At 49.2% G+C, this 19,371-nt stretch overlaps 1 protein-coding gene across 1 annotated transcript; it reads left to right on the top strand.

Moving 5' to 3' along the window:
* Nucleotides 1-1,842: 1,842 nt before the first annotated feature.
* CSRNP1 (cysteine and serine rich nuclear protein 1) lies at nucleotides 1,843-17,711 on the top strand. The gene is made up of 5 exons (XM_064638970.1): nucleotides 1,843-1,958; nucleotides 9,203-9,398; nucleotides 11,785-12,044; nucleotides 12,514-12,810; nucleotides 13,842-17,711. Exons 2-5 carry the CDS (start codon nucleotides 9,227-9,229, stop codon nucleotides 14,823-14,825), a joined length of 1,713 nt encoding a protein of 570 aa, XP_064495040.1. The 5' UTR covers nucleotides 1,843-1,958; nucleotides 9,203-9,226; the 3' UTR covers nucleotides 14,826-17,711.
* Nucleotides 17,712-19,371: the final 1,660 nt, after the last annotated feature.

Genomic DNA, 19,371 nt, shown 5'->3' with positions numbered 1-19,371 from the left:
AATCCCCCTGGGGGCCAAGCCTCACATATAGGGCTCAAGTCCCTTCTTGGGATCCAATTCTTTGTGGGGAACAGTTCTTACTTGTAGGGCCTAAACCCATTTTTGTGATCAACCCTTGCCCATGGGGCCCAGGTCCCTTTTAGGGGCTCACATGTCCTTGGGGGATCAATCCTTGCCTGTATGGGGATCAAGTCCCTGTGGATACAAAATGCTCTTGGGGGGCCAGACCTTGCAGATATGTAAGGGGGTGGGGGGAAAACCCCTTTTGGAATCCAAACTTTGCTTGCGTGCCCCAATTTCTCAGGGGACTGAAACCATTTTTGTAGTCCCAGTCTTGCTTGTGTGGCCCAGAACCGCTGTGTGATCCAAGTCTGTTTTGGGTCCCAAGCCTTTCGTGTAGGTGTCAAATTCCCTTGGTGTCCAGAAACCCCTTTGAGGGAGAAAACTTGCTTCTGGATCCTAATCACCTCATGGGGCCAAAAAACTTTTGGGAGGTAATTCTTGCTTGTGGGTCCCAAACCCCTGTGGAAATCAAAGCCCCTGAGGGGTTCAAAGCCCCTGTGGTGCCCCACTCTGTCTTGAGACCTGAGCTGTGCCTGTGGGTCTCCAACTCCTTGTGGGGAAACAAACTCCTTGCAGGGTCCAAATCCCTTTTGGAGTCCTCACCTGCTTCAGGGTCCCAAGCCATCTGTGGTATTTACATGTGCTCTGGGGTCCATGTTGTGCCTGTGAGTCCCTTGGCAGAGTCTAAATCCTTTTCAGAAGCCAACCCTGTGTGGGGGTCCCCAGACCGCTGTGGTGCCTAAATCTGTTTTGGTGTCCAACCTTTGCCTGCAGGTGCCAACCCTTTGTGATAGCCCAAAGACCCTGAGATGCCCAAATTTGTTTTGGGGTCCTCCCAAACCCTTGTGGGCTCTGAACTCCTTGAAGCACCCAACACCCTCTCACTTCAAGGTCCCCAGACCCCTGTGGTGCACAAATGTGCTTTGGGGTCCAAGCTTTGCCTTAGTCTCCAACTCTTTTTGAGCTCTGAACCCCTTGAAGTAGGTTTCCTTTTGGGGTCCACATCCGCTTTGGGGTCCCCAGCCCCTGTGATATTTAAATTCACTTTGGGCTTCAAGCGGTGCCTGTGGCTTCCCAACCCCTTGCAGAACACAGGCTCCCAGTGTGGCACAAATCAGTTTTGGGGTTCCCATCCCCCCCATGGTACTCAAACCTACCCCGAGGTCCAACTTGTCTCTGTGCCTCCCCGAGCCCTTGTGGGATAGACCTCCCTGTGGGACCCTCATCCATTTTGGGGTTCCGAGCCCCCCGTGGTACTCAGAGACACTTTGCGGTCCACACTGTGCCTGTGGCTCCCCAACCCCTTGGGGGACACCCCCCCATGGGACTCAAATCCATTTTGGGGTTCCCAGCCTCCCGTGGCCACTTTGGGGTCCAAGCAGTGCCTGTGATTCCCCAGCTCCTGGTGGGATAGAATTCCCCCATGGGAATAAAATCCATTCTGGGGTTACCAGCCCCCGTGGTACTCAGAGACACTTTGGGGTCCACCCCGTGCCCGTGTGGGACACCCCGTGGGAACCAAATCCCTTTGGGGGCCTCCCTCCCGCCCGTGCCCCCTCTCGCCGTCTCACAGCGGTGCGGGGCTGTGCGGTGCCCGCGGTCCCTGCGGGAGTTCGGGGCGGTGCGGGGCGGTGCGCTGAGATGCGGGGCGGTGCGGGGCGGTGCGGGGCGGTGCCTCCCGCCGCCCCTGACTCAGCGCCCCGCCCGGCGGGGGCAGGAAGCCGGGCGGGCCGGCCGGCCCCGCTCCTGTCACCGCCTGCGTCAGAGCCCGGAGTTTTCCACTGACGGAAAAGGGCAGCGCGGGGCGGCGCAGCCCGGCCCGGCCCCGGCAGCGGAGCGGGAGGCGCCGCGCCAGGCACCGCCGCTGCAGCCGAGACCCGCCGCCGCCGCCGCAGGTACGGACCGCCGCGGGCAGCCGGGATGGGCATGGGGGGGAGCGGCGCTGGGGCTGGGGAGAGCTCCGTGTTCCACCAACCCTGCGGCTCCGGGGTCCGCTCGGAGCCAGGTCTGTGCTTGCCCAGCGCGGGGTTCGGACGTCGGGATCCCGGTCAGAGCCGTCCCCTTCGCCCGGGGGTCCCTTCCCGCGGTCCCCTTCGCCCGGGGGTCCCTTCCCGCGGTCCCCTTCGCCCGGGGGTCCCTTCCCGCGGTCCCCTTCGCCCGGGGGTCCCTTCCCACGGTCCCCGTCGCCCGGGCGTCCCTCTCCACGGTCCCCTTCGCCCGGGGGTCCCTTCCCACGGTCCCCTTCGCCCGGAGGTCCCTTCCCGCAGTCCCCTTCGCTCGGGGGTCCCTCCGCCGTCCCCTTCGCCCAGAGGTCCCTCCGCGGTCCCCTTCGCCTGGGGGTCCGTCTACGGTCCCCTTCGCCCGGGGGTCCCTTCCCGCGGTCCCCGCCGCCCGTGCCCGGGCGGTCGCGCCGCAGCGGCGCCGTCTGGCCGCGCTGGTCCTGCCCGGGGGCGAGCGGAGCCCGGCGGGGCCGGGGCTGGGAGTGAGCCGGCGGGAAGCTGTGGGAACCACCCCCCCCGAGGCAGCGGGACGGCGTTCCTTGTAGGAAGGGGTACGGGGGTTTGCTGCGCCCCCGGCACCCCCGCACTTTCCCATCGGCAGCGCTGTACGGACATGCGAGCACCTTTATAATATTTACTAGGAGTAGCGCTGAGTTCCCCCCCTCCGTCAGTCCAGGCTGTGCTCCATCTTCACGGCTGCGGTTCCAATTTTTTTGATGTTGAAAGAAAGGTTGGGGGGGGACGGGGGGAGCCTTGCCGGCTCGCTCTTCCCCAAATCCGCCCGGCTGGGGATGCTTTCCCGTCGCTACAGCAACACCTACCGACGGGCGCACGGAGGGACCGACGGGAGGACAGACGGAGCGGGGCACCCCTCAACCCCCCCCCTCACGCCGCCTCCCGAAATAAAACATCGCGGCTTTTACAGCCCACCTGAGAAAAAGGGGGAAAATAGGAATAACCTCCCAAACTACTAAGTTTTCTTAGATTTTTGTAATTTTTTTTTTTTGCTTGCCTCCCCTCCCCCCGGCATACTCCAAAGTGTCTGTCACCTCCGAGTTACATAATGTCGCTGTAGGAAGAGGCTGACACATAGGGACAGCCCTTTCCTAAAGCAGTTCAGCCTTACTAATGCCTGGAATGCCTGAGTGGGATGGATGGAGAGAATAACCCTCACAACCATTTACAAACCTCGGAGTCATAGAATCAGAGAATCGTTAAGGTTGGAAAAGCCCTCTTAAGATCGAGTTCAACCCTTAACCCAGCACTGCCAGTCTTGTCATTTGTTACTAGGAATTCATCATCAATTAGTACTTTATTTTCTTATTTTATTTTTCCATGAAAATTATTTTAGTTTTCCTCTGCTGAGCAGTTTGCAGATAAAGCCCATCAAGGGGTGAGGGGGCTGGGTTTATTTTCAGGAGGGTGAGTTTGTTCTCCGCATGGAGAGACTCTGCAGCTCCCGGCAAAGCCTTTAATAATTCAGCGCAGGAAATGCGTGCGTATATATAGCAGGGAAGGTAACGCACAGCGTGTACCTACAGGAGGACAAATATGGAAACCTGGTGTGAATTATTCATGAGGTGTGATCAAATAGAGGATTTTCCTAGACAAAGCACACTATGCTGTTTTCGTGTTTATTACAGCACAATCAGCGCCGAGTGCATCCCAACCTCCTTTCATTCGGGCCATGTCAGATAACCTTTAATGTGTTTGCTAATGTTTCTTATTTACCTTTCAAGCTGTCAGCAAGAAATAAGGGCTTGGTAGAAAAATCTGACAAGCCTTTTTTTTTTTTTCTTTGTGGCCGTCTAAAAATTAGGAGATGGAGTAAAGACTTCTGATGCTCTTCTCAGGGAAGGCACTTTGCTTGTTCGGTCTCTGACAGGAGAATAAACTCGTGGTGCTCTGGACTGATTCATGCTCCTGCTCCATGGCACGGGGTACTTTGGGTTGTGCTGTTGCATAGTAGGCAGAGGCTATTTTTAACCAGAGCAAGGTTATGAAACCTTAGACCCAGCTGAGTGAAAATAATCTGGTCTGAACTGGAAAGCACAGCTTTGCGTGGCTGGGAACACGCGTGGGACTGTCCCCTGGAGGGTCCCAATGGGATGATCCCACTTGCCTTGGCTCCGGCAGCCCCAAAATAGGGAAGTGTTGTCATCGCGGAGGCTGTCACAGAGGCACTGGGGAAACCACTTAAGTAAATATGCAAAGAATTAAAATAGTTAAATGAGCGAGCAGTGAATCAGTGTTGATAGTGTGGTGATTATTAAATAACCCCAGAAGTGTTACTGGAATCACCACTGCTGTTAGACATCAAATTTCTGGGATAGCTAAAGAGGAAGCTCAGCTCCACACCAGTTTTTGGTGATTCTCACACCGAGGTCGCTTTACCCGCAATAAACGGTGGAGTGCAAATAAACACCAACCCCAAAAACTTCCCTCAGCTCTGCCCCACGAGTCGCCTTCGGAGCCGTACCTGGCTAAAATATGCGGTGGTGTTTTTTAAACTAATATTTACTCCTGCTAGACCTGCACAGCCACTGCAGCTCTGGGGGAGGGAGCGGGAGCCGCTCTGACTCATGGCTCAGCGGAGTTGTTAACTCACTCCCGGCGCCCGAGCCCTCGTCCCGGTGTGCCGAGAAGAGTCCACCTTGGTGTACTGGGATGAGTCCATTTTGTCTCCCGGGCTGCAGGCTGTGCTTTAAAGTCAGCAAGCCAGTTCAAAAAGTCACTGGAAAATAAATATTTTCAGTGCATTGCACTGAGGTTTGTGGGGTAGCAGGGATTGTTGTTTTCTTGGTGTTACCCAAATTGCTTGGCAAAAGAAACTTTGCTTTCAATAACTCATGCAAATATTTGGGATCCTTCCATTCTTTAGGATGCTTCACCAACAGAACCCTCAAAATTTAAAATACCCTTGCTCATAGGCATTATCCTGCAATACCATGGGAATTGTGGCACAAGCAAAGGCAGCTGCTGGACTCGCTGTGAGGAGTTTCCTTTGCTTTGCTTGCACTGCTGCGATCGCCTGTCGCTTCAAAGCACATCTGCAGCCCCAAAATGTAACACCGAAACATCTTCTCCTCATAATTCTGCCCAAAGCCACGATGCCTCTTTGTGCAGTCTCTCGGGGACTGGACACTGGTAGGAGTTTTAGTTGCCTTCCTCTGCGCTTGGCTAAACAAATGCCAAACCTTCTTAAATCTAAATTACTCGAAATATTTACTGTTGAGACGTCGTCCAAGAGGAGGATAGTTAAAACATTAATTCCTCGCATTCCAGTGTATTAGAGCTTTACCCTGCGACTTGCTGAGTGCCAGAAATGGGACTTTGCAGATTCGATTCCCTTCCCCCCAACTAGATAGCCCCCCCTAATTCCCCCACCCAAACTTTAATGCTTTTAAAAAAAAAAAAAAAAAAGGAGGGAGAGAGAAAGAAAGGAATGCACATCTGGGCTAAATATTTGTTAGAAAGTATTCCCAGGATAGTGGGAGTTCTGGTGCCAGAGAGGAATTCCTGCGGGTTTGATCCATTGCATTATGTACTTGTTCCAAAAGCTGTTTTCAGTAAAATAGATGAGTAAGAAGTCTTAGCCAAGAACAGAATGTCTTTTTTGGCAACTAAAAGGAAGATAGGATTATTTTATTTCAGGTTATGTAAAAAAAAAAAAAAAGAAGGAGAAGGTGGTAAAATCCTGCACTCGGCAGTGCCTGCAGAGATTTGCAATGGCAAGCTTAGATATAGATATTTATTTTTTTTATGCTACTGTGGACATTTTTAGGGCTTCCTTGTAAGACATTGCTGTGAATTTAAGGTTCCTTACAAAATTACTGCAATTAAAATATCCTCATTGTGTCTGAATGAGCCTCTGGGCTTTTTTGGCTGAGTGGCCAAAAGCTTTGATGGCATGGGTTTAAAGGCAGCATCCAAATTGCTGGTGGGAAGTCTGGTCCCATGTGCTGGGCTGAGGAGGGGAGGAGAAGATTGTCCTGCCTTTGACAGGAATACCCCCATCTAGAGGATATTTTGGGGGTGGATAGAAGTGGGTACCAATGGCTGCAGCCCAACTACATCACTCCTGAGAAGGATTTGAAAACATCACCTGGAAAACATCACAGCCATAAATCAGCAATAAGGGGGAAGGCATTAGAGAGGAAAATTAATGTATTTGGCTGGTGGGCAACAGGTTCACCAGCTCTTTCCCATTAATTGAAAATCCTGTTTGCACGACACCTACTTTGCAGTAACAAAACAATAGGTGTTTTGAAGAAGACAGCATGCCAGAAGTGTTTGTTGTTTTTTTTTTTTTCCTATGCATTTGGCTCATTCTCATAGATGGGAGCTGCACACACCTCCCTTCATCCTTCTGGCTGATGACAGTATTTAAAAAATAAATAAATGGAATTGCACCATCTTCTGCACAGCTTGCCTTGGCTCTGGCTTGGTGTTTGTGTTAGCTCAGTTCTCTGTCTTGAGAAGGGCACTTTGGTTTTCCCTGTGGTGTGGTCTGGGGGGATGTGATGCAGCTCCTGAGGGGCTGGTGGGTTTGCAGGTGACTTGAGTGTCAGGGTTGCATCTTTGGTCCGGACCTGGGAGTTATGCCTGTCTCAGCAGAGTGATCTTGGCTGCTCCACCACCCTCTGGTGTCTCCCACAAGGCTTGGATGTGATCAACATTGTATCTCAGAGGCTGTTTGCTGTTGGATGTGTCCCCTAGGGGCTTTCTGAGGAGCTGATTTTTCCCTCCCTTGGCTACAGTGGCTTCCCTCGCTGGCAGTGTCAGAGTTGTCCTTTGGAGCAGTGAGTGACCACTCTGTGGCACAAACTGATGCTTTTTCAAGCTAGCTGTGGGGGTTTTTTTGCAAAGTTTTTGGCCGTTCCAGGTGGACAATGGGGTCTGTAAACCTCTGGCTGCAGCCCAGGCTTTGATTCGGACCCCTGCCTTGGATTTGGAGGGTTTGTGTGCTCCTGGTTGTTTTCCTAAAGCAAATGTGAGACAGTGCAGAAGGCATATATATATAAAAATAATAAAACTATAATATTTTGTAAATGCAGCCAGGTCGTTGGTTTGGGTATCGTGGCTGCCTGTGAGCTCAGCTTTGCTGTGGAGCAGGCAGAAAAGGGGTTAATCCAGGTGTTGGGTAGGACATGTGCTGCTGGGGCTGGAGGGTGGCCAAATCCACCTTCTCTGCATCTATTTTGGATTAAGGCCAAAAAACCAACAACTGCTCTGTGGCAAAACCACCTGCAGCTCCAGGTCTGCAGGAGGAGGAGGAGGGATGGAGGGATCACCTCTCCCCATCCCCCAAGTTCGGGGCCGTGGGGGATGTACTGGCCCCATAAACATGTGCTGCAGCAAATGATTAACTTCTTCAGGCCAGGGAACTGCTTCATCTGGAGACTTTTCTGACCTTTTAGGGGACTGTTGTCTCCTGGGAAGCTGATGGTAAACATAATTAGCGAGGGTTGGTGCAGAGCTTAGAAGGTACTGCATGTGCTCCCATCCTGCAACGTGATACTGCACAGTGCTGTCGGGATATTGAAAATCCCATCATGGGGAGGTTCTTGAAGCTGGTGTGGGGTCTGTACTGCCTGCTTAGGGCTGTCAGAAGGGCAGATTTAGTGTTCTTTTTTCTGTTTCAGGGACTTAAATTAACTTCAGACATGCAAAAGAGGGTGAGAAAGTGTTAAGGTTGCAGAGGATTAATTTGGCCTGTGGAGGAGTTTCAGGTGGTGGGAGGGGATGGGGGCTCGTGTCTGGCACCCCTATATCTGCGCTGTCACCATCCTGGGGCTGTTTACTCTCTGTGTTGTCCAAATTTTAGGCATGCTTTAGCTTCTGTGTATTATGGGGTGGCTAGTAGCATCCCATGTTGCTGGGGCTCTCCCCTCCTTGCTGGAAGGAGTTTCTGGGCTGGAACTGCATCTCTGCCACTGTGATTGTGTCTTACAGCCTGGTGGGATGGGGATGAAGCAAGTCACCCCTCTGGCAGCAGCCTGGGTTTCAGTTCTGGAAATGGCTCACTGGCTTCAAAATAAGCTGGCAGAGACTTCTGCAGAAGCAGGGGCAGCTGGGGTGGTGTTGCCAGTGTCTAAAAGGTGGAATGGTCCATCATCGGTTCAGGAGCATCCCAGCTTGGGTGGGAGCTAATATTCATTAGAATAATGGAATATCCTGTGTTGAAGGGACTCACAGGGATCATCGAGTCCAGCTCCTGGCCCAGCACAAGACCACCCCAAGAATCACACCATGTGCCTGAGAGTGTTGTCCAAACCTATTGTAGGCAAAGTTTGTAGCTTTTCTGGCTTTTGTTTTTGTTTTTTTGTTTTTGTTTTGTTTTGTTTTGTTTTTTGTTGCCTGAAATTGTACAAACTTTATAAAAGCAAAGTTTAAAAAGATGCAACACAGTTATTTTGGGTTTTTTTCTTTCTTTTTTTTTTTCTCTTTAGGATGAGCAGGGGCAAAGCACGAAGGAAATTTAGGAATCTAGGCAAATACAGAGCTTCTTTGTTTTTAATTAGCTGCATTGTTTTTAATTGCTACTATGCTTGATACATAACCCAGCCTAAACAAGAATAGCTTATTGAATGGGGGACTGACTATGAAAGGCACTGTGAGGAGAAGGGCTGTTCTTCACAGTTGATATATTTGTATTTCAGTGCTTCATTTAATAAGTCTGTTTCCCCAGGGGGCTGTAGCAAGTAAATCATGCCAACAGATTGTTCTCTGCAAACTGGCTTATTTTTGTAATTAGCAAGACGTTAAAGCTGTAACTGCATAGAAAGCGATCTGGGTAAGGAGAGCGAACATAAAAGAATTAGTAAGCAAAACGTAATACTTACTGTTTGATAACATTTGTGTTGATTGAATTGGTTTCTGGACAGTTTGTTGCCTGGGATAGTTGTTTTTTCTCCAGTGTTGTAAAATGTGAGAGTGATTCAGCAGGTGTTCACAGCGAGCATAGTAAGGTGTGGTATTTTGGGGGGAGCACTTTTTGGGAATCGCACCTGCATGGCCAAGTGGATCTGGTGGAGGAGCCTTGTTGGGGGGGGGAGGAGGCTAAAGCCATTTTGCTCATCATCAGAAACTGCCAGTATTTCCCACGCTTCATTTTGCTTTTCTCCTTTGTCTTCCAGTTATATGAAAAATACGGCGTCACCATGAGCGGAGTATTGAAAAGGAAGTATGAAGAGCTGGGAGATGACAGTACTTACTGCTCCTCCTCCTCCTGCTCCCCCCTCTCCTCCTCAGCATCCTCGGGCTGGGAGACTGACGAGGAGAGCTCCCGCGGAGAGCCCAAGCCCAGCTCTGCCTTAACGTCCAGCTTCACCCGTGAGTATCTCCAGCAGCCCCTTTCCTGGGATCAGCCATGCCTCTGCATGGGTTTTTTGTAGCATGCTGGTGGGTCTTCACCACGCAGAGTCCCCCCTTGGAGCCCACCTTTGTGGGTGGAAGTGGCTGTAATGCCTGTCATGACACCAATTTATAATCATTCAGCATCCTCAGGATCTTCAGCCCTTCCTCCCAGTATTTGTCATTGCTTTATCGTATTTTTGCTGAAGTCCAAATTTCCAGGAATAGAAACCCAAGGACCTGGATGTGCAGAGGCATGTGGATGCCTCCAAGCCCATGCTGCAGGATCATCCCACCAGCCCTCAATTCCCTGTCAAGCTGTTCCACAGGCAAAAATTAATCAGACAGCAAAGGCCCATAACACTGTTTTTCAAAAATGATTAACCAGTAGTGTAATTACCATTTCAGAACTCGTTTCCTACATGAGTTGGGTACTTTGCCAAAGAACATGACATGTTTGACATTGCCTCCGCTGCTAGTACAGATAAATGCTATTTTGTTTTCCCAGCAATATCAGTTTTGAGAGCTTTTAGGAAAACATACAGGAGGCAAGGTTGTAAAACCCTTTATCTGCCATGTGAAGGGAAAAATAAAAGATACAATAAAGGAACATCTTCACGGTGGAGAAATAGTTCAGCCTAGTAAATTATACTGAACACCCACTGTATATAGCAGTTAAGGTCCACTTAGCAGACATACACAAACACACAGTGGTCTGAAAAGGCTTTAGAAGTCTTGTAATAATAAAGAGTCTCATTCTTGCTTGTCTTCCCAGGTTTTGTGACAAAACAATGAACTTTTTGTATTCCCTGGCTCAATTGGAAAAGGGTCAGGAATGGGAAAACAATTTCAGAGGAGGGGTGCAGGGAGAGAGAAGCAAATGCCAAAGTGCAGCAGCTCAGTCGATAGATGATCGCAGTGGTTAACTTGCCTTTTGATAAAGGGCTCGTGTTTTAGAAGATTGAGTCAAGGTTATTATGAAAGTGCAACGCGCAGCGCAAAGATATCATCAGAGCGACTGCAGCACCCAGTGTGAACCCCCAGCTATTGAGCAGAAGCTGCTGACACAGCTGGGTGAACACTTCTTTTTTCTTTTTTTTTTTTTTTTTCCCATGAAACTGAAACGCTGTATTTTGGCAAGTGAAACCTGTGAAATGTGGGTGCAGCTAACTGTCCAGTCTCGCACTTTCCCAGCCTTCGGGGCCAAGCCAAACTAGCCAAGCCCCTCAGGTTTTCACAGTCCTTTTTTTGGCTCCTGGCCTATGTCTCTTCCACCTGAAGAACAGGGGTCAGTCCCAGCTCTGCAGGAGTCGCCCATCCTTTCTGGGTTATTTCTTCCCATAATTTCCATGGTGGCCACCAAAGCACCCATTCATCAGCAAAGAATAGGACCAAAAATACCCACCACCACCAAATTTGGGTGCAGCTGGCTCTTGTTCCTGCCACTCTCTTGCAGCTGTGTAGCCCAGTACTGCTGTGCTTCTCTTTGCTTTCTTGGCCAGCTACATTCGTGGAAACTCACTGACTCTGAACCTGCCTTGACTAATTAGTCCCCCTACATCTGCTGTGTTTGCATGTGCAGATGTGCAGGACCAGGTATCTCTGGAGAGGCTCCTCTTTAAATGGTGTGTAGCATGTTTCAGCAGTTTAAGATAAACCAGAGTCATGTGTTGCCATGTTTACCCTGGGATCACCTGCACGAAGATTAACATCTTTGCAGCTGCTCTCAAATGAGTCTCTTGAGAATAAACTATAGATTCAGAGTTCCTCCCAGTGGATGGTGAAAGGAAGTACCAGAAAAAAACCCCAGCCATTTGGGCTACTTTCTGCCCTGCCACAAAAGCTGGAGCCATGCAGTGCTGGAGTGCCAGTGCTACAGCATCCCAGGAGCAGACCATGGGCTCCTGAATGTGGGGCAGGGTGTGTGGGTTTAGAGAGACAGACGTGTAGGATGGCTGGTTGCTTGTTCGTTATGCTCTGCTGCACGTGAAGAATAAGCAAATGTGTGTTTCCTGGGGGAAGTCATGCGGGAAGGAGAAGCAGCAGCCGTTTCGTAGGGTCAATCTCATCGGCAACTCCGTTGCAGAAGGACTTGGCTTACTTTTCTCTCCATCCTCATCCCACCTTTGAAGTGTTAGTTGCTAAAACACCACCAAGCAATAATGTAGCCTCGATTGCTGCAAGCAACGATGTAGCCTTGATTGCTACAAGCAATGATGTAACCTTGTCCTATCATGTCCCTGTTGAGAGAGTAATTATAAGTCCTGGTGTTTGTGATATTTACAGCCTGTTTGTAACATTTCTATTCTATCTCCAGGATGGCAGCACTGACTTTGTGCCTTTTTTTTTTCCCCTCCATTTTTAGCCACGTCTATCCTGAAGAAATCCAAGCGACTAAAGAAGAACAATGTGGAGTTTGACCGGGTCACTGTGTTTTACTTCCCACGCTGCCAGGGGTTCACGAGCGTGCCTAGTCGTGGGGGCTGTACCCTGGGGATGGTGAGCAAACACAGCTCCTCCCGGCAGTTCACGCTGGCGGAGTTTTCAAAGGAGCAGGAAAATGTCCGTCGGGGGAAACTTGAAGAGAAACTAAAAGAGGAGAAGTTGGAAGCGTTGAAATGGAAAGTGAGTAGGAGCATGGGGCTGGGTTGATGAGAAGTTGGTGGATGTCATTAGTAGCTGGCCAGCTTTCAGTAGGAGCCTCTCTGAGACCAGGGGGCAGCAGTCCTTAGCCCTGTTTGGGTCTCCAAAAAACACAGGCTCCAGTGTGGGTTTTTCACTTGGTTCTCCATCTTTGAAAAGTGATGGAAAAGACACTGAAGATGTTTTTATTCTTTTGGTAGTACCTCTTTATTCCTAGACTTGAGACTCCTCTCAGCATCTCCCAAAACCTTTTCATCTCTGATTTAGACACTTGATATCCCAGGAAGCAGCCCCTGTCAGGTCTTTGGGGGCTCTGACGCAGATGTTGTTCCTGGAGTTGGCCATCATGGAGGGGGCAGGTCATTCCTTTCTCGTTTCCCCTGATCTGGGGATGCTGATGGCCCTGCATCCTCAACAGGCCACTAATGCTTTGTCCATTTTCTTCCCTTAGCTCACCATGAACGGCACAAAGGAGTCGCAGGAGGCCAACCAGCTCACCATCGATGACATCTCCGACGACGACATCGACGTCAGCAACGTGGACCTGGAGGATGGGTTCTTCCTGCAGCCCTACCCTGCCAAGAAGAGACGTGCACTGCTGAAGGCCGTGGGGGTGAAGAAGATTGACAAGGAGGAGAAGCGGGAGCTGCACAACATCCGCCTGTCCCGGGAGGACTGCGGCTGTGACTGCCGGGAGGTCTGCGACCCGGAGACCTGCAGCTGCAGCTTGGCAGGCATTAAGTGTCAGGTACTGCCCTCACCTCTGGCCGTGGGGAAGCACCATGGCTCCAGCTGTGTGTTAGAGCAGGGGGGTTTGGAGCCAGCAGGACAGGGTTAGAGCAGCCTGTAAAGTGTGTCTACTCCCAGCTATGCTCGGAGCGGAGCAGGTTAGGAAAGGTCTTGGAGATGCTCTCCAGGCTGCAAGGCAGACACTGCTTGAAAGCGTCCACTTCCCAAATCACACGTGCAGCAATCCCTGTGCTGCTGGAGCAGCCGTGGGGATGTGCCTGAGCCTGCAGCGAGAATGCACACACCACGTGTGTCCCCACGAGACCCGTACCTGCTTGGTCTCCTGCTGGAGATGGGCCACATGGGAATGTCTGCAAGGGAAAGCTTCTTGCTCCTCACACAAGGCTGCGATTTCTCCCCCTCCCCCTGGTTTTATTTTTAATTCTGTTTTCCCTTGGCGTGTGTCACAACTCCCAGCGCGCTCAGGAGAACGTGGGAGTGTCAGCTGAGCGTCAGCCCACAGCGAGCTGTGCAGACCACCTGCACAGTGGGATAATCCCTCTGTATTCAATTAGTGTGTTATATTTTTCAGCTTATTTTTTTATGGGTACCTGCCTAGCTGCATTTGAGGAGCCGTATTCCCTATTCTGGGCACTGCTGTGGTGTTTGGAGGCTGGAGGTGGCATAGGTGGATGCACACAGTCAGATGGGTGCACACGGGTGCTCCATGTGTGGGCCACAGCCCCCCTCTAGTGGCTGCTGCAGATCAGATAATGATATCTATAAATAGCAATAAATAGAAAAACTCACGTTTGCCCCCTTATGTCTCCGTTTGGACCATTATATTTTGCTTTCTTTTTGAATCTTTTGATTTTCTTCACTGAAATCCAACTTTTTATGACACCCCTTCAAAAGAGCAGGGCATTTTTATTTTTTTTTTCTCTCCTCAGCTGTTACTTGGTTTCTTGGGGTGGGTGAGTTGCAGGCGGTTTTGACTTTGTGCCGCTTGGTTTGATCCTAATCCTCCACCTCTTCTTCTCCCTGTGCCAGATGGATCACACCTCCTTTCCCTGCGGCTGCACCAAGGATGGCTGTGGCAACACCGAGGGCAGGATCGAGTTCAACCAGGCCCGTGTGCAGACACACTTCATCCACACCATCATGAAGCTGGAGCTGGAGAAGCAGCAGCAGAGCAGTGAGAAGGTTTTGGAAGCCGAGCCCCCTTTCCGGGAGCGGCTCCCGCCTCTGGGATGCACGGCAGGGAAGGGCTCCTTGGAGGAGCGCGCAGTGCCGCTGGCACCTGCCTTCCAGTTCAGCCCTGACCTGGAGGCCCTGGGGGAGAACAGCTGCAGCAGTGACATGACGGACTCCTCCATCTCCTCCCACCCCAGTGAAGACCTGGAGGAGCCCTACGAGAGCCTCCCCTCCGACAAATCCCAGTCGGATGTGGACGACGATGGCTTGGCGCGCATCCTTCACTTCAACGACTCGGATGCTGAGGAGGAGGGTGGCCATGGCCAGGATGACCTCAGCTGCTTCCACCCTGCTGACTTCTTCATTGAGGACCATGGCAGTGAGGCCAAGCCTGTCCCTGGCCACTTGTCCCACCTCTCGGAGTGCCTGGACGAGAATGCCAACCAGGACAGCGGGGGTTTGCTGGAGGATGCTGCCCACACGCGGTGTGATGGGCTCTCCTGCTGCGCCTCATCCCCCACCGAGCCCTGCTCCAAGAGCTACGCCGACCTCAGCCTTTCCTCTGACTCCTTGGATTTCTTCCAGTCCTTCTCGGACTATAACTTGGGACCGCTTTACAACTCCTTAAAGGAGTACGAGAACCTCGATAACTTCTCAGCGTTACAGTTTCAGTTGCCTAATTTCCCAGGCTTCCCGCAAGCTGGAGATCAGGGCTCCTGTTTCTTGGAGTCCCTCATTGGTTTGTCTGAATCCGTCCCTGAAACCCCAGCCCCTTTCACAGACAATCAACTTCTGGAGGATGCCATCAAGTCATCGCTGATGGAGACGGTGAAAGTGTGAAACACCCGTGTGGCTCAGGCAACAAGGACTGGAGCTGAAAGGAAAATGGAAGAACAGTTGGATGGGCAAACTTTCACCAGAAGGATGACATTGTGCTACTCAAGTATAAGGAGGAAAACCCAACAACAACGAAAGACTTTCTAAGCAGATAAACTATTTTTGGTCTTTATAGAACGTGGACGTTTTGACATACTGCAGCTACAATCAGTTCTCTCGCTGTTTGTGCAAAAATTTCTAAACTCTCATGATGGGATGGGGAGGGGAGGGAGGGCAAAAAGACTTTCACGTAAGAATTTCCTTGTGTTTTGTATGAAAAGACCCGTTGAGAAATACTCCTCGCTAACGTTGCCAGTCGTACACACAGCCCCTTCTAGAAACGTTTCAGTGTTGCAGGAACTTTTTAAGACAACTTTTTGAAGCTGTATTTATTGTAAAAAATTTGTGGTTTGCGTAAGAGTCAGCCCAACCTGCTCTTGCGTTTAAATCGGACGAGGTTTACAGAAGAGATCCATACACTATATACATAATCATTCTTCATCTATTTATTGCAAATTCCAGAATTTAACTAGCCACCGAAGCTTGAACTAGCATGAAACCTTATTTAAATTGGTGATACCTCAGATGTATTATGTGTACAATCATATTTTTTTGCATAATATATCTGTATTTATTTATTTTCTACCTGTAGTACGTGAATAGCACTGTGGTTTGTCGATGACCTGGAAGGGCAATAAGGTCTTCAACAGGAAGATGACCCTGGTTTTTCTGAGTGATGTTGGTTGTTTGGTCTTCACTTCACATTTCTAAAAATGCTGAACACAAGTGGGTGGGAGGGCAGGGACGAGGGAGGCGTTTGTGCAACATTCCTTGGTTTCTCTCAGCCCTCAGATGGTGTCTGGTCTCCGTAATATCCCTGTGGAGAGCAAAACAAGCAAAACCTTCAACTATTTAAGAAATAACAAAGAACTAGCTCAAAACAAAACAAAACCCAACCCCTTTTTGTAAATTATTTTATAATTTATTTAATTTCCTGAGGATTTGGCCATGAGATCTTTCCCCATCAGTTATGGTGCCTGAATATGCAGAGGAACTGTTAGCAGTGGTGGGGAGGTGTAAAGATAAGGACCTTTGCAGCCCTCGGGGGGGGCTTTGGGAGAGCAAAGCCAAAACAGCAACACTGTGCTCAAGCTCCTCAGCAAGTGCTCCTTAGGACTCCCGAACACCGAGGATGTCGCAGCTCCAAAATCCAGTGGATCAGGCTGATTGTACTAATTTTTTATGGAGGTGAATCAGGTGATTTAAGTAAAACAGATGGATATGAAGTTTACTGGGTTATTTATCCTTTGAGTACGGTTTTTGAGGGAAGAAAGAACAATACCTGAAGACAAAGCTGAAAAACTAAAGGCTTTTGGTTTTTAAAGTGAGATAAATGATCATGTATAGGAAGGATACGGGAGGCTGCCTTGGCCTTTTGCTATTTAAATCAGTTTGAGAACAAGACACTATTTGGCCACAAGATGTAACTGGTCATAAAATCTGTACGTCAGTGATACACTAAGTGCCTACACCAGTGGTATGGAAAAAACAAAATGGATTTAGAACCTCTCGGCTTTAAATTCCCCCTTGGAAAATTTGTTGATGGGAGCGATTCCTGGCATTACCAGCACAGGGGGAGGACACAGCTCTGGTGTCCCAGCCCCACAGCCCTGGGAGCAGCTGGAAGGAGCTCCCGGGGGTGCAGAGACACACAGTGAAATAACCCCAAAATATGGATTCGAGGATTTTTCTATTGGCTGAACTGTTTCTATCCCCGACGACAGGGATGGTGCTCTTGGGTACCTGCTCATCCACAGGTGCCTCGCGCAAACCTGCGGGCAATTTAGGAAACTTCTGGCGTACGAATATGGCGAAGGCTGGGTTGCTTGGGGGTTTTTTTAATCGTTGTTATTCCTATTTAATTGTACATCTTCTCTGGAATTGAGCCGGTCAACTCGGAAGCGGAGCCACGTCCTCGCCCCGCGCTCGCTGCCGCATCCTCCCGCAAAGCATCGCCCCCGGGGACCCCCCGCCGGGCAGGAGGGCGACTGTAGGAATACTACTGGCAGATGGAGGATTTCCTGGATATATATATATATTATAATAATTATTATTATTGTTATTATTATTATTATTTTTTTGTTGTCGTCGTCGTTTCTTTTAGGCTGTAAAAATCCCCCCTTCAGTTATCTCCCTAGGTGGTAGTTGCTATCCTTCAAGACTGCATCAGAAATACTGACAGTTGAAAGTCTGGTACCGTTCTGTATTTATTGGCACTAATATATTTTATAACATTCCTAGGTTTCTCTGCATATATATATTTATATATATAAAATATATACACATATTTTATATATATAATATACACATTTTTTTTTTTAATGAATGATTGGGATTGACTCCTGCCTTTGTGGATTTTTTTCAATAATTTATTCTTTTTATTTGTATTGGTGCCAAAAAGAAAGAAAAAAAGATTTTTTTTCTCTTTTTTTTTTTTCCCCCAGGGCACTGAATTGTAAATATATAATTTTTTTTTCTTCTTGGTATCTGTGTAAAAAGTCGCCTGTTAAACAGTTTAAAAACTGGGTATTTATTGACACAATCTGTAATTATCTAATGTATTGGTTGAAACGCTTTGGTTTCAACATAGCTTTATTTTAGCTTTCTTTGTGTATATATTGTGATTATGTTGCTTAAAGGTACAAGTTAAAAAAAAATGCTTTATTTTTACCTTATCCATTTGCATTTGTTTATAAAAAAGCATATTTGTCTACAGCTGCTGTCTCTCATTTCATCAAAGCAATATGAAGAAATTTCCATTACACTTTCAATAAAAGAATTTTGTTTGAATATGGCAGCGTCTTCACCCTGTTTATCCTTCACTGTGGCTCAGAAATTTGGATGATGGGTGTGTATGGTGCATTGTATGTCACAGTTGTCTCTTCTTTCTTTGTTTTTGGTCCTTTTTATCCCTTTTTGAAGCTAATGTGTGTGCTGGGGTTCCCACCTTAAGTGTCAAAATGGGAGCATCCTACCATGGCAGGAGCAGCCCTTGTCCCAGCTTGGTGTCTTCCAAGAGGCTTCTCCTGAGCCTGGGGACTCCCATTGCTTTTCTCACCCCCCAAAAACATCCCAGGGAAGGAAAAATGAGATGTAACCTCTTGCTTCTTGGCAAGATCCGTGTCCAGGAGATCCTGAGGTTCCTGAGGTGCCCTTGCTCAGCTGTGCCATGGCAATGTCCTCAGCACATCACGTTGCAGTGGCATTTGACAATCGTCCTGTTCAAGTTGCTTCCTGCTCCACCAGTGTTTCTTGTGTGGCACAATAACCGCTTTTCTTTTCCCTAAATAAAGTAAAAATCAGGCGCTGAGGTCCAGGGTGTGGTGTTTCCTGAACTTGCTGGGCTTGTGGATGGTGGCTGCCTCTCTCTGTGGGATGGTAGAATAGACAACAGTCATGGCAGCATCCACATCACCCAGAAGCATTTAGGAGAAATCTTAGGAAACCTCTTGGAAACCCTGGAAACCGCTTTCCCTTGTGGGTTACAAACCATTTCTCATCACTCCATGGCACTCCTGGAAGGATGGGACCTGGAAGGATGCAGCCAAAAACAAGCATCACCACAGTCCTGCACCCTAGGGGAAAAGTAGAGAAAATATTCTTGGTTCTGGCAACCGCACAGAAAGAAGAAGGGGGTGAGGATGTGAGCCAGCCCATGGTAAAAAGCAAAAGCTGAATAAATCCCAGGAATCTAGATAGGGAAAAGCACACCTCTCCCATGGGTTTGTGTCTGTCAGCACAGGCATAAATCATAACCCCTGCCATTGACCTGAAAGCAAGGGAAATTGGCCAAAGAACGCCATTGTCTAATTTTCCATTGGGAATCCGATTTTAAAGGTTGCCATCTGCCCCCAGAGCAGAGAAGCTCAATTAATTGAATAAACTATTTGTTACAAATTATTTGCTGAGCTGTAAAAGCAGGAACACTGAAAAGAGGCTCGTCTGTGGAGGCTCTGGGACACGCGGTGAACCCCGGCCCATTTCCCCACCCAGAAGGATGTGTTTTCTTATGGAGTTTTCTTCTTTTATGGGATTTATGTCTATAATTCCCTCTTACATGAACCTTTTTCTGACTGGGAGGGGAACAGTCCCCAGCATACAACTCCAGCTGCTGCACTGTTGGGTTTTGGCTCACAGTGACGACTTTGTGCTGTGCCCTGGCAAAGGGCATCATTACCCAGGGACGCATCAGCCCCAAGAGACAGGGGTGAAACAGCCCCAAGGTGCTGTATCCCATCAACCAGCTTCTGGCATGGGCATCTCCATGGGGAATTGCAGAATCCTAGAAAGGTTTAGGTTGGAAGGGATTTTAAAGATCATCAAGTTCCAACCCCCCCAACACCTTTCACTAGACCCAGTTGCTCCAAGCCCCATACATTGTGGCCTTGAACACTTCCAGGGACGGGGCATCCCTGGAAGTGGAGCTTCTTTAGCAAACCTGTGCTAGCAT

Source organism: Pseudopipra pipra, chromosome 1, assembly GCF_036250125.1.
Source record: "Pseudopipra pipra isolate bDixPip1 chromosome 1, bDixPip1.hap1, whole genome shotgun sequence".
NCBI classification, from domain to species: domain Eukaryota; kingdom Metazoa; phylum Chordata; class Aves; order Passeriformes; family Pipridae; genus Pseudopipra; species Pseudopipra pipra.
This window is presented reverse-complemented; position numbering and strand designations above follow the sequence as displayed.